Raw genomic sequence first — 13,054 nt, forward strand, 5'->3', positions numbered from 1 at the left:
TTACAGATCACCGTCCCAGGCAACAGCCCTCTGCGCAACCAGGAAGGGAGTCTAGTCGCCGGAAGCGGAGCAGGAAGTAAGAGAGAGCCAGAAGGGAAGTGGCCGCTTTTTTAAAGGGAGAGAGACCACGCCCCAATGGGCTGTTATCTCAGCGGCTATAGGCTGGAGGAGCAGAAGGACCTCCCGCAACAGAGAGCAGAGGTACTAAGGAGCCCAGGAATATGAAAATTTGTATGCCAATAGTCTATAAGCATATTTCTAAGGGTATTGGGCTTATAACTGCCTTAAATAAGTCACCTGACCCCCTTTGCCATTCACTCTCCCCAGATATGTAAAAGACTATTAAAACAAACCCATGTCTCTGTAAACATCTTGAACTAATACCCTGTATTGTAGGTTGTAAGTCCTTACAGGAAGATGCACTCCCCAGGGGACATCAATCCTGACTATAGGAGCCCACTCATCAGGGGCAGTAAATCCTGACCCCAGGAATGCACTCCCACCCCACACATGATCTTTTGCTATAGAAGGATGCTTATTGCCTTTCTCTAGGTCACAGAGCCTGATTTTTGCCTGTGGCCCTAACTAGTTATAAATTTTTATGCCCACAGTGTTTGAATGAAGTTTGCTTCTGGTTAATAGACTTTGGTAGTCTGATCCCCATTATTTGTGCAACCCCAGGACCCAGCAGTACCAGGACAGTAGTCTTGTCTGCCAGCTCCAGAGGATGAGAGATTTTCCTGTAGAAGGAACATGGGGGGAACTGGCCTCAACTTGTCTAGGCAAAGTGGGCCATCAGCTCCAGTGCCCTGCTTGTCCGTGGTTTGGGCCAAGCCCTGGCAGCAGGCAAAGATTGGGGCAGTCTTTCCCAGTGGTTAGTGTTACAACTGTTCAAGTAGAATTGTCCAGTTGTGTGTCCATTGTCTTTTTGGAGATCTTGTGGGTCACTGCTAAGATCTGAGAGTCTGTCTGTTATATAAATGTAAATATCCAAATTCCACATTCAGCAAATCTCTGACAGTGTGAGGACCTGAGTCAAACCACCTTCATTTGTTCTTAGTTGTTCGTTATAAGCTATACCTTGAAAACATTTGAGAGATTAGATAAATTTTTCCTGTACTTGATTACATTAGTACTTAGCATGATTTATAAGTATAGTTTTGGTCATCTCAAGGCTTAATCGTCTTTAACTATCTATAATTAAAATAACAATTTCTGAATTAACGCTCTTTCAGTATCAAGATAAGACTTTGAATTTATAAACATAGTCTGCAAAGGGACTGGGAATTTTCCTGATCCTTCTGTAGTGTATAATTATAGGCTAAAAGTTTCTTGTATGACTCAGTTTACCAAAATAGTTACAGCTCAACAATGTTAGCAAAAACAAGGAGGTTAGACACATATCTTTAAACCAGTTGGGTTTTTTTTTTTTAACTTGAATGGGCTTTAAGTAAGGAGAGACATTTTCTAAACCAATAGTTTTCATTTTTTGTGACGCATTGTCATGTAATGCCCGACATGCAGGTGACCCTAAGCTACTCCTGTAAAAAGGTCTTTTGACCTCAAAGGGTCATGACCCATAGGTTAAGAAACTGCTCTAAGTGTAATGGTCTGCTCGGTTCCTTTAAGAGACAAGCCATGCCCACTCCCCCCCACCCCCATCCTCTGGGCAAGCTGATCTTCAGCTTCCAGCCTGGGTCCTTTCTCTCTCTTGAAGAGATGGTTTCTATCTCTCCCTTCTCCCCACTTCTCTCCCCCTCCCCACCTCTCTCTCTTTGCTCTTCTCCCCTTTCCCCTACATAACCTACTAATTAAAGTAAACTCCCTGGGTGCCGCGGTTCTATGATGAGAAGTGGTACAGGGGCCAGCACAGTCCTCAATGTGACAGAGCCAGGGAGAGAAGGGACAACCTTTGTGCTAGGATGCATGGAGCTAAGCCCTTATGCATCAATGGAGTTGAAACACTGGGGTGAGGGCCCTGGGCAGTCACGAAGGTAAGGGCAGCTCTCAAGGCTAAGGCAGGAGGTATCAACCACCCTTGGCGTGAAGCTTTGTATAGAACTACCCTCCGAGACAAACTACCGCCATCTTCAGGAGTCGACCTGAGCCGGCTCGTCCTAGAACATCACAACTGGGCCTGCTGACTGTTTTTCTTCCCCCTTGGAAGAGGGGTGTGGGAAGGTTAAGGACTCTTACTTCAGCAACCAGTTCCAACCAGCTGTATTCTGCTCTGCCCTATTTACACGTGGTCTCTGGTAGGGGTTAGAGGATGTAAGGGGAAAGATGGGGGGACAGGGTGCCCTCTAGGCAGCCCTGGGGAAGCCACCATTCATGGTGGGTGACGACATTCCAGTACAGCAGAGTTAGAGTCACCTCAGCCCCGCCCATGACCCCTCACCCACATGCTGCAGGTAAGCCCAATGAACTCTTTGGTTCCTCAGACCTTGGTTTGTCTGGGGACCTTAGGAGAAGGGGTACATGTTGTTTACATTTCCCCAAGAGAAGTTGTTTTAGCAGCAGGGGTAGAGGGAGAGGGTTGGCTGGCGGCTGGGCTGGACACCTCTGCTTCCACACAGGCAGGAAAGGCTTGTGGATGGAGGGAAGAGCTCAGCAAAGATGCAGTGAGAGTCTGAGAGCTAACTGGGACTGCCGGAAATGAAGGGCAAGGGAGGGGCTCAACCTTGGTGACACACAGGGTGAGTCTGGAGCTGAAGAGAGGCATGGAGAGAAGGAAACAGGAAAAAAAACATATAGAATGGGAACACAGCACGCTGCTTGGGGGCAAGCATCTCTGAAGGTCACTTGCACAGAGGGGTGTCCACAATGTGAGAGCCTGGGGTGGGAGGGGGAGCATATCCGAAGTCTTGATTTCAAGCAGAGTTGTCTGGGAGTGCAGGAGAGAGGTGGGGACCAGCCAGGGAGGACTGGACCCGCTCCCTTCTGTAACATGGCTTGAGTCTTTAAATCAATGGTCAGTCGACTCTAGAGGCTTCATCTAGCATTTTCATCCCAGAGATGGACTCCAACTCAGATACCCACAGTGGGGTAGATATGAGCTCCACAGCTTCCTGGGGTCTGTACTACCTGGGGAGAAAAAGACAGGTGGGGTGGGGGCTTAAAGAAGGGTGTGGTGGCAGACGCCTTTAATCCCAGCACAGGCAGGTGAATCTCTGTGAGTTCGAGGCCAGCCTTGTCTGCAGAGTGAGTTCCAGATCATTCAGGGCCACACAGTGAGAACCTGTCTCCAGAAAAGAATCTGGAAAAGCTATCTGAGAAAACACAACAACAAAACTCTCTCTCCCCAGAAGACACAACACAATGTCTCAGGTTCCAACCGGGAAGTACATAGGGAGTCTGGGGACAGTGTTCAGCATCTCACAATGCACAGTACAGCCTTCTCACCTTGTCCCCGGAAGTCAACAGTGCCAAGGAGGCACAGAAGGAAGAATGGAGTGTGTCTGCCTGTGGGAGGGTAGCCTGGAAGGCTGTGCCTGGTGTATCTTGGGGGGGGGGGATTCCAACCTTCGACAGTACAATTTTACCCCTTGCTTGCTAGCCACTTTCAAAGCTACAGGTGACCATGTGACAATTCTAGGGGTTTGTTTTGTTTTGCCTTTTTTGGTTGTTTTTTTCGAGACAGAGTTTCTCTGTAACTTTGGAGCCTGTCTTGGAACTAGCTCTTGTAGACCAGGCTGGCCTCAAACGACAATTCTAGGTTTTTAAAAGTGTAAAAATTCATCAATGAAGCTTTTAGTCTAATCTACTTACTATGTGCCCTCTTTTCTTCTGTTTTTGTTTTTCTCTCTCTCTGTATTGCATGCATGTGTATGCATGTTTGCATGCGTACACATGCATATGTCATTTGTATGCATGTTTTTGTGTGTGTACATGCATATGTCTACCTGTATAAGGCCCCGGATGCTGTGAGGACTCATCCTCTGTCACTATTCCACCTCATTTATTGAGGCAGGCTCTATCAATCAAACCCAGAGCTAGCTGATATGGTTAGCTTTGCTAGCTGGCTTGCTCTGGGGATTCTGTTGACTCAGCCTTCCAAGGTTGGAATCATAAGGAGGCTGCCACACCCACCCTGCATTTATGTTGGTTCTGGGAAAATGCTGAATCACTTCCTCAGATGCCGCATCCTTCCCCTTCTCCGTGCCTCACGATCCCGACTCTCAGTTATCTGGGTCTTTAGGTACCCGGAGCAGGGCGGATGACTGACTGAAAGAACTCCTGGAGTCCAGTTTTCGGTTCTTTGCGGGGGGGGGGGGGGGGGGGGGGGCTCAGTAATTCCAAATCACTGTAGCAAGAAAGCCCTCTGATTGGATTTGTGACAGAGCCACCCACTTTTTTCAGGGCACTCTTACTGGCACTTTCCACGGCTGCACTCTCTGCCACGAGTCTCCACTTTGCAGTTCAAAACAGAGGGAGGAGAGCCACTCATTTGCTTCTTTGGCCAGAAGATGCCAACACCAGCGGTCACCTCCTCCCACGTCGCCTGTGGGATTAGCTGGATCCAGGATTACTGGTCTAAAGGAGAGCTGAGAGTTAGAGACTAGGAAAGGACTGTTTGTTTACAAGACAGCTGGCTCTATTCCCATCAAAGACACACTGTATCCTGGCAGCCTAGGTCAAGCAATCTGAATCTACTTAAGAATCAAAGTAACTTCCTTGAATTGTTGTAGTTGAAAGCCAAAAACCCTTCTGAAAGCTGTTGTTTACACCGCACAGTGAACCATAGTGATGACCCCTTTCAAGAGACTCTCACCCAACCACAAGATGTCACAGTACACTGTTGCTAAGTAGGTCAGCACTGGTGTGTGTGTGTGTGTGTGTGTGTGTGTGTGTGTGTGTGTGTGTGTGCATGCGCACTCGAGCCTGGAAATGGCAATGCCGTTTCTCAGGGATATCCTGCCACCTCAGACCCCTCTCAGGTCGGCTAACGCATACATTTCACGTTTCCACATGACAGAAGAAAGAAAGCAGTGAGGGTGCCCTCTGCCTGCCCCCCTCCCCCACTTCTGCATCCCTTCTGGCTGGCCAGCCCCTCCCACTCCCGAGGTTGGGTTTTCTCCCTGGAGTGAAACTCATCTGGCAGCTTCTCCCTCAGTTTCACACTGGGAATGAACAAGACCCTGGGGAGAAGAATCCAGGTCATGGAAGAAATAGCACAGAAGGGAATCAGGTTAATTCAGAACAGGGTGGGGGACTGGGGCACAGACACCTCTTTTTCTGGATCTGGGTCAGTAGGAACGTCCTTATCAGCTCATCTTCGAAGTTGTAGTTGACTGTCCAGAAGATGCAGAGCTGCTGGTATTTGATGACCAGGTCCAGGATGGTCCGGAAGCCTTCAGCAATGTTGAAATCATTCATGCCGCTGCCCTGCTCCCAGGCGTACACGGTGAGTAGCTCCAGGGCGTACTTTGGGGGCAAGGATGCTTTGGGCTTCATTTTCCTTTCACACTGATGGGGAGAATAGAGATGTCAGGTGAACTTGGTGAGGCAGAGGGGCCCAGTGTGTCTCATGGACTGCTTGGGTTGCAGCCAGGCAACAGGGTTATGAAACAGAACTTGAAAGAGGGAGCCCCTGAGTCCTAGGTAGGCTTGCTAGACTCAGCAGCAGGCAGAGTGGTGCACATGGTGTCCTGTGTTTGGACAGCAATGTAACTCCTGGCTGACAGGACCCTCTGCAGGCTGCTATGAGCCCTGTACCAGGGATTGCCATGTCAGAGGAAGATTGGCTGTGGGATGGGGAGGTAGGTGGACTAGTGGGGGGGGGAGGAGGGGAGGAAGGGGAAGGGTGGTGCTTGAGGGAGTCATGTAACTTGCTGAAATTCAAATCAGAGCTCCCCAGTCGCCTAGGGCTCAGCCACTCATGATGATTTAAGTCTCAGCCACAGCTTCCTGTTGCCTTCTGAGAGACAACCCAGTGTCCATACAGCTGTACTGGTAACCTGTGGCATGCAACTTTAACTTCCATCCGTGCTTCTCAGGAGAACTTGGCTGCCCCTGAATTCTTTGACCAGTGTGAGGTCAGAACAAGCCACACATTGCTCTGATGTTAGGAGGCTCTTTAGGCCTGACCCAAATACACAAGTAGCGGAATGCAATCAGAAGACCCATGGCTAAACAAGCAACAGCTTCCCTACAGAGGCCCAGCACCGAGCACGGGAGGATTTGGGGGTTCAGGACAGTTGGCAAAGCTGGTATCCTAGCTTGCTGGTAAAACAGCAACCACATTTGTTGCGGGAGGTCCTTCTGCTCCTCCAGCCTATAGCCGCTGAGATAACAGCCCATTGGGGCGTGGTCTCTCTCCCTTTAAAAAAGCGGCCACTTCCCTTCTCGCTCTCTCTTACTTCCTGCTCCGCTTCCGGCGACTAGACTCCCTTCCTGATTGCGCAGAGGGCTGTTGTCTGGGACGGTGATCTGTAAGTTTTTTCCCCTTTAAATAAATAACCATTCTATTAATCATAATTTTAAACTGGTGTGGGATTGTTTTTGACTTACGCTTTCGCCTTCACACTGTAAGACTTTAAGACAATCCTGAAGCCATTTTTGACAATTCTGAATCCTCTCAGCCTCTGTGCCATAGTGCTTCCCCTCCTCCCCTGGGAACCAAGGACCTAACAGCTACACATGCACGTACTCAGTTCCTGAACAATTACCCATATACGTATGTTTTGGTTCGGTCCCCTGGGAAACAGGGTCAAAATGACCTCTTACCTCATCTGATCTGGCAACAGCTCTCCAGTCAATTATTGGTAATAGCCCTTTCGAATAAGCCAATCAGAATAGTCAAAGAACAACCTTCCTTGCTTCTGTGGCCCCTTTAAAAGTAGACTGTACCAGCTATTTGGGGTCCCTCTGCTTCCCGAATGCTGGGGGACCCTGTCATGACAGAATTAAGAAAATCCTCATGCTTTTACATCGGCTGTGGTATGTGAGGTGGTCTTTGGGGACGACTCCTCCTCGGTGTTTGGACGCTAGAGTCCAACAACACATTGGCCAAAGCAGGGTCTGGCTGACCTGTTTGTACCAGTGCTTGACCAAGCGAATCAGACTCTTCAGTTTGGTGGGTCGGGATTTAATGAACTTGCACTGTAGCTCTGTAAAACACGAGGAAAACTCTTCCCCCTTGATGCTTGATGATTTACATAATGCAATGAGATCCTTGTAGGCTTTGGCTTTGGAGGTGAAACCAGGATACAGCTGACCTGACATGAGAGGAGAGTGTATGTTAGTCCTATTGTATATGGTAAGTAACAGAGTAAAAAAACCAATCTTTTTCGAGACAGGATTTCAGGTAGCCAAGGTTGTCATTGAACTTGCTATGTAGCCAAAGTTATTCTTGAATTTCTGATCCTCCTGACTCCACCTTCCAACTGCTGAGATCACAGGTGAGTACTCCCATGCCCAGTGTATGGGAGTTGAACCCAGGTTTTGGGCATGTTAGACAAACTCTCTACAGACCTCAAAACTGTGGGTTTTCAAAAAAACTTTATTATTTATTCATTTATGTAGTTTTTCAAGACAGGGTTCCTCTGTGTAGCCATGGCTGTTCTAAAACTCACTTTGTAGACCAGGCTGGCCTCAAGCTCACAGAGATCCACCTGTCTCTGCTTCCTGAGTGCTGGGATTAAAGGTGTGTGCCACCAATGCCTGGCTCAAAAACTTTATTTTTATTTGTATGGATGTGATGTGTTCACACACATACAAATGTGAGAGGCTGTAGGGGCCAGAAGAAGGAACCATGTCCCCTGGAGCTGGAGTTACAAGGTGTGAGCCACCGAACTCTAGTGCTGGGAACCAAACTTGGGTCCTCTGAAAGAGCAACAAGCCCCCCTTAGCCAATGAACCCATCCTATATATATATAATTTTTTTTGACAAGTGCAATTTCATTCTGGGGGGAATTTCCTTTGAACCATGTATATATATTTGAATTACTGATGGGTATCCAAGATGCAGACAGTAGTGACTCCATGGTCTGGTGGGTGCTGGTAATTTCACAGTAGCGCACACACCTGTGGTACCCACTAGGGTAGCCACCAGCCACTGTGGCTGATTATATTTGAGATAATTAAAAGGAAAAGAGACAAAAATTCAGCTCTTTGGTAGCTCCAGCCCCACCTCAAGCTCTCAGTGGATTCAGAACACAGGTCTAGATGTTTCTCAGTGTTGGAGAAAGACCTTCCTGTCAGTTCTGAGCTCGTTCACATACTGCCGTTGCTGAGGTATCTTTAGTCCCCCTCCCATTTTTGTCAATACAGTTTCACTGGGACTGAGATGCCCCTGTTTGTAAATCTATTGCCCAAGGCTGTTTTCAGATTGAAATGGCAAAGTCAAGTAGTGGGAAAACTATGGCCTCCTAGGCTGAAAACATTTGCTGTGTTGCTATACAGGTGAGTTTTCTGTCAACTTGACACAAAGCTAGGCACACCTGAGAAGAGGGAGTCTCAACCGAGGAGCTGCCTCCACCAGACTGGCCTATGGCCTCATCTGTGGGGGCTTTTTCTCGGTCAATGAATGATGTGGAAGAGCCCTGCCCTCTGGGGGTCCTGAGTTGTATAAGAAGGCAGGCTGAGCAATCTAGAGAGAGCAAGCCAGTGAGTGAGCAGTGTTCCTCCATAGCCTCTGCTTCAGTTCCTGCCGCCAGGTTCCAGTCCTGACTTTCCTCCATGACTTACACAATTGTAAGAGGAACTAAATCCTTTCCTCCCCAAGATGATTTGGTCAGTGGTTGTTTTTGTTTTTTTGTTTTTGTTTTTTGTTTCTTCGCTTCATGACAGGATTTCTCTGTGTAGCTCTGACTGGCCTCGAGCTCACAGAGATCCGCCTGCCTCTGCCTCCAGAGTTCTGGGATTAAAGGTGTGCACCACCACCGCCCAGTTTGGCCAGTGTTTATCACAGCGACAGGAGGCAGACTAGCACAGCCGCTATTTCAAGAGCAAACAGACAAACAGACAAAAGTGGGCTGAAGCCCATTCTATAGACTCCTGTCTCTTTTCTGAGAGAAATCAAAGCAGCTGGTTTTTGTTTGCAGTTGGGGAGAGATGTGTCAAACCCAGGATCCTCATGCTAGGTAAATACTCTGCCTCTGAGCTCCAGCCCCAAGCAATGGGTAAGAGCTTTGTTTGCTTTATCTTGGGGTGGTGACATTAAACACAGAGCCTTGTACATGCTAAGCAAATGTTTTACCCTGATTAACCCTGGGCCCCAAGAACCTCTCGCATGGAAGATACTATAGTCTTCATAGTTCTAATATAGGAAATACACACATACACACACATATAGTGTGTGGCCTCTGTATGTTCATGGGTGTGAGAATGTGTGTGTGTGTGTGTGTGTGTGTATGAGAGAGAGAGAGAGAGAGAGAGAGAGAGAGAGAGAGAGAGAGAGAGAGAGAGAGAGAGAGGACACGAAGCAGCCTAGAGTCAATCTGAGAAGTTGATTTTGATGCAGGGACCAGCCCACCGTGGGTGGCACCATTCCCTTGACTGATTAAGAGCTAGCTAAGATAAACCTATAAGTGAGGCAGCAAGCAGCATTCCCCCATGGTTTCTGCTTCAAGTTCCTTCCTTGAGTTTCTGCTCTGACTTCCCTCCGTGATGGCCCTCCATGATGGACTGAGATCTGGACATGTAAGCCAAACAAACCCTTTTTCCTCTAAGTTGCTTTGGGAATGTGGATGCATGTGCCTGTCTGTGCATAAGAGGCCAAAGGAGGATGCTGGCTGTCTTGATGCATCATCCTTCACCTTATCCCACTGTGACAGGGTCTCCCCCTGAACTTCAATCTGATTCAGCTAGACCCTTTCTCCACCCGCACCCCCTCCACAGGCAGTACTGGGGTGACCAGTGTGCCTCCAATAGAGCCTGGCTTTTTATACAGGTGCTGGGGATAAAACTCAGGTCCCCATGACTGAATGGCAAACACTCTTACCACGGATCCACCTCCCCAGCCTACTTTGAGATCTTTCGTTCATCTATATATTTCTGTATCTCTCACCTGTGAATGGGCTTTCTGAGGAGGAGTTTTTTTCCCCCAATTTCCTGTCTCTTAACTCACAAATCCCCCCACATTCTGTTCTTTAGTTCCCTTCTCCACAGAGGAAATGAAGGGATGTTATCTATGATCTGTTTGTAACTGTATGTGCCATCCCTCACGTGCCGTGGAGAACAGAGCCAGCAGCTCCTTGAGGCTGCCTGGACTGCTTACATCAGAGTGGAATTGCATGTAGGTGTCGGGGGCCTGGGCAAGAACTGGGAGAGAATTACCCAACCCTCCCTGGCTTTTCCTCCACGTTTTCCAGAATCTTCTCAGGAGCTAGGGTTTGTGGACTCCTACCTAGTGCATCATAGGCAGGCAGGACATCAAAGTCGACACTTTCGTTGAGAATCCTGGATTTCAAGGTGAAGCTCAGCACCCTGGGGGCCTTCCACTTTGAAGGCTCAAACTCCACCTCCAGCTCCTGGGTCTTTCGGAAGACTTCTAATTGCCTCTGGATTTCCTGGACAAATAGTGTGCGCTCCTCTATTTGGGAGTTGTAACTCTTCAATGAGCTGAGAAACACTACGATATCAGCATCTGATCCATTCTTCAGAGCCGTGCCTTTGGCAGTGGATCCTCCCTAGGAGGAAAGAGAAGGTGAGATTCTGCCTCCCCTCACCCTTGTCTCCCTGGCTCCCAAGAGGTGGCACAGCGACAGGCCGGGGCTCACCTTGACGGCCTTCAGCACTTTGGTGCTTGAGTCCTTGAAGCAGTTGTTTTTGAGGAATTCACAGACGATGTTAACAGCTTTTTTGATCTGCTCCAAGAACTTTTCATTGGGCTGGAGGAAGTCTTTGATGAACGTGTCCAGTAAATGGCTTGGGGTGATAAAGAGTGATGTGGGCTGGGGAGGAAAAAGATTTGGTGGGCTCTTCCCAGAAGCCACCCCAAAACTCACCTCTCTCCTCCTGCTAGCCTATTCCAACAGTGGTCAAAGACCTTTCTGTCTTACACAGATATACTCTAAAAATGTTCCTGAGATTCTGGGCAATTCTTACCTCCCGTGGCCCACCCCCTCTCCAAGCAGAAACTCTCCTGGTTCCTCATGGGCTACTTGGGAGAGATCTAGATCCTTCTGAAGGGGTTGTGGGATGCAGACATGGGAGGCACCCTCGGACAGCATGAGGAAATCCCCAAAGACCTTCCAAGAGGCAGGTGTGAGGGTCAAACTTGGAAAAGTAGATGTGAGCTCAGACACAGGGAGGAGGGCCTGAAGGGTGTTGGACTAATGGCTTTGAAGCTGGATAAGGAACTAGGGTACTTGGGCAGGGTCAAGGAGCTTGAAAAGGGAACGAGGCCTCAAGCGTCTCCATCCCAGCTCTGCGAGACTGCATTTGGATTGCCCGCTGCTGTAACGATAAGGTTATAGATTTAGGGGGCACTTTTTAAACAGTGGGGAGGGAGGAAGAAGACAAGTCTAAGTGGATAAGTTTCCTGGAGAGCATTGGCAGAGAGCAGTGCAGCCGTCTGGGAACAAGAGAGGGGGCTTAGCTTTGCAGGCTAGCTGATCTTGGTCAGACACCCCTAGATGTTGTGACCCTTGCACCCCCTTGACAGTGGCAGCATACTCATTCCTTCTGCTCCTACAGCTCAGATGGTGTACAGGATGGGCATGCGCACACAAATGTACATGTGTCGTGTGCATGTGTGAACACATATCATATGCAAGTGTACACACGGAATGCACACATATGAGAGGCTACAGATGAATATTCAAGAATACGAGTGTTTGCATGTGTGAGTATGCACATTATGCACACACGTGAGTGCATGCAAACGTGAGTGTATGCAGTGGTGAGTGCTGACTTATGTTCACAAGTGTCAGCGTCGTGCAGCACCTGTGAGAGTGTGAGGTTCCAGGTGCAAAGGTGCGTGTTCGTCTGTGAGTGTATGTGCTTACATGTGAGTGTGTGTGTACACGTGATAAGCCCGAAATGCTCATTCCTGCACTGACTGTGGACCCAGGTTCAATTTCCAGCACCCGGGTGGTGGCTCACAGCTGTCTGTAACTCCAGCTCCAGGGGATCTGATACCCTTTTCTGGCCTCTGTGGGTAGTATACACATATAACACAACATATATTCAGGCAACACTTGTACACATAATATATATTGAGACATGGTTTCTCTGTGTAACCATCCTGGCTATCCTGGAACTCACAGAGATCCTCTTGCCTCTACCTCTCAGGTGCTGGGATTAAAGGGGTGTGCCACCACTGCCTGACATTAAAAAAAAATTTTTAGGGTATAGGAGAGACATGAAAGCTGAACATATCATGTGCCTGTGTGTTAGAGGGGGGATCTACAGGGTGTTCTTGGAATGGCTGTCAGAATATGAAGATGGTGTGTGTGTGTGTGTGTGTGTATGTGTGTGTGTTACTTATAATTTGACCGCACTATGGACTTAAATTTGGTTTTGACCATAGCCCAGTGGTTGTGGAAGTGAAGCACTCTCAAGAGACTCTGGTGACTTGTAGCCACCACCCTAGTGATGAAGCTGAGGGCATGTGTGTGCGATGTCACCCAGCCAACAACGGCAAATGCCAGAGTTCCTGCCTATGAAGCTCACACAGGCATTGTGCATCCCTTTTTGCAGAGACAGATGTTTGAAAACTCAGAAGTAAACCAAGGAGGTTGTCCCAAGGAAATAAAAGACCAGGCTGTGGTGAAAATGGCCAGGGTTGGGGACATGGGAGCGATTGTGTTGTCCTTGGCATCTACCTGGGGAATGACCTCATTCACAGACTCTGCCTCCTTCTGTCCGTCCCACACTGTCAGAGTCTGGTAGCTCTGTAGATGGAGTGTGGCCCCTGCCTCCACACTTTGGATAGAAGTTTGCCCCTCACCTGTTCTCACAGGTGGGGTGTGATTGGCACCTCTGTCCCACTTCGAAGGTCAACAAGGCAGTCTTTGGACAGACTCAGCTGGTCTAGCTTGGGAACGCTCTTGATGCCCTCTTCTGACAGGCAGATAGATTACATCTGCATCACTGCTGGCCCCACACC

The 13,054-nt window shown here is 48.6% G+C and overlaps 1 protein-coding gene across 3 annotated transcripts in view; it reads right to left on the minus strand.

Moving 5' to 3' along the window:
• LOC142854846 (2'-5'-oligoadenylate synthase 2-like) overlaps nt 1-13,054 on the minus strand; it is a 34,707-nt gene that overhangs the window by 2,718 nt on the left and 18,935 nt on the right. For all 3 annotated transcript variants that reach the window (XM_075981209.1, XM_075981198.1, XM_075981220.1), the window contains exons 6-11: nt 10,722-10,895; nt 10,349-10,631; nt 7,030-7,217; nt 5,228-5,466; nt 4,371-4,533; nt 5-3,084 (exon numbers count right to left, since the gene is read on the minus strand). In XM_075981209.1, coding sequence (XP_075837324.1) covers nt 3,028-3,084; nt 4,371-4,533; nt 5,228-5,466; nt 7,030-7,217; nt 10,349-10,631; nt 10,722-10,895 — 1,104 coding nt within the window. In that variant the 3' untranslated portion in view covers nt 5-3,027. The remainder of the gene's footprint in view (nt 1-4; nt 3,085-4,370; nt 4,534-5,227; nt 5,467-7,029; nt 7,218-10,348; nt 10,632-10,721; nt 10,896-13,054) is intronic.

The sequence above is a fragment of the Microtus pennsylvanicus genome, chromosome 1 (genome assembly GCF_037038515.1).
Source record: "Microtus pennsylvanicus isolate mMicPen1 chromosome 1, mMicPen1.hap1, whole genome shotgun sequence".
In the NCBI taxonomy this organism is placed as follows: domain Eukaryota; kingdom Metazoa; phylum Chordata; class Mammalia; order Rodentia; family Cricetidae; genus Microtus; species Microtus pennsylvanicus.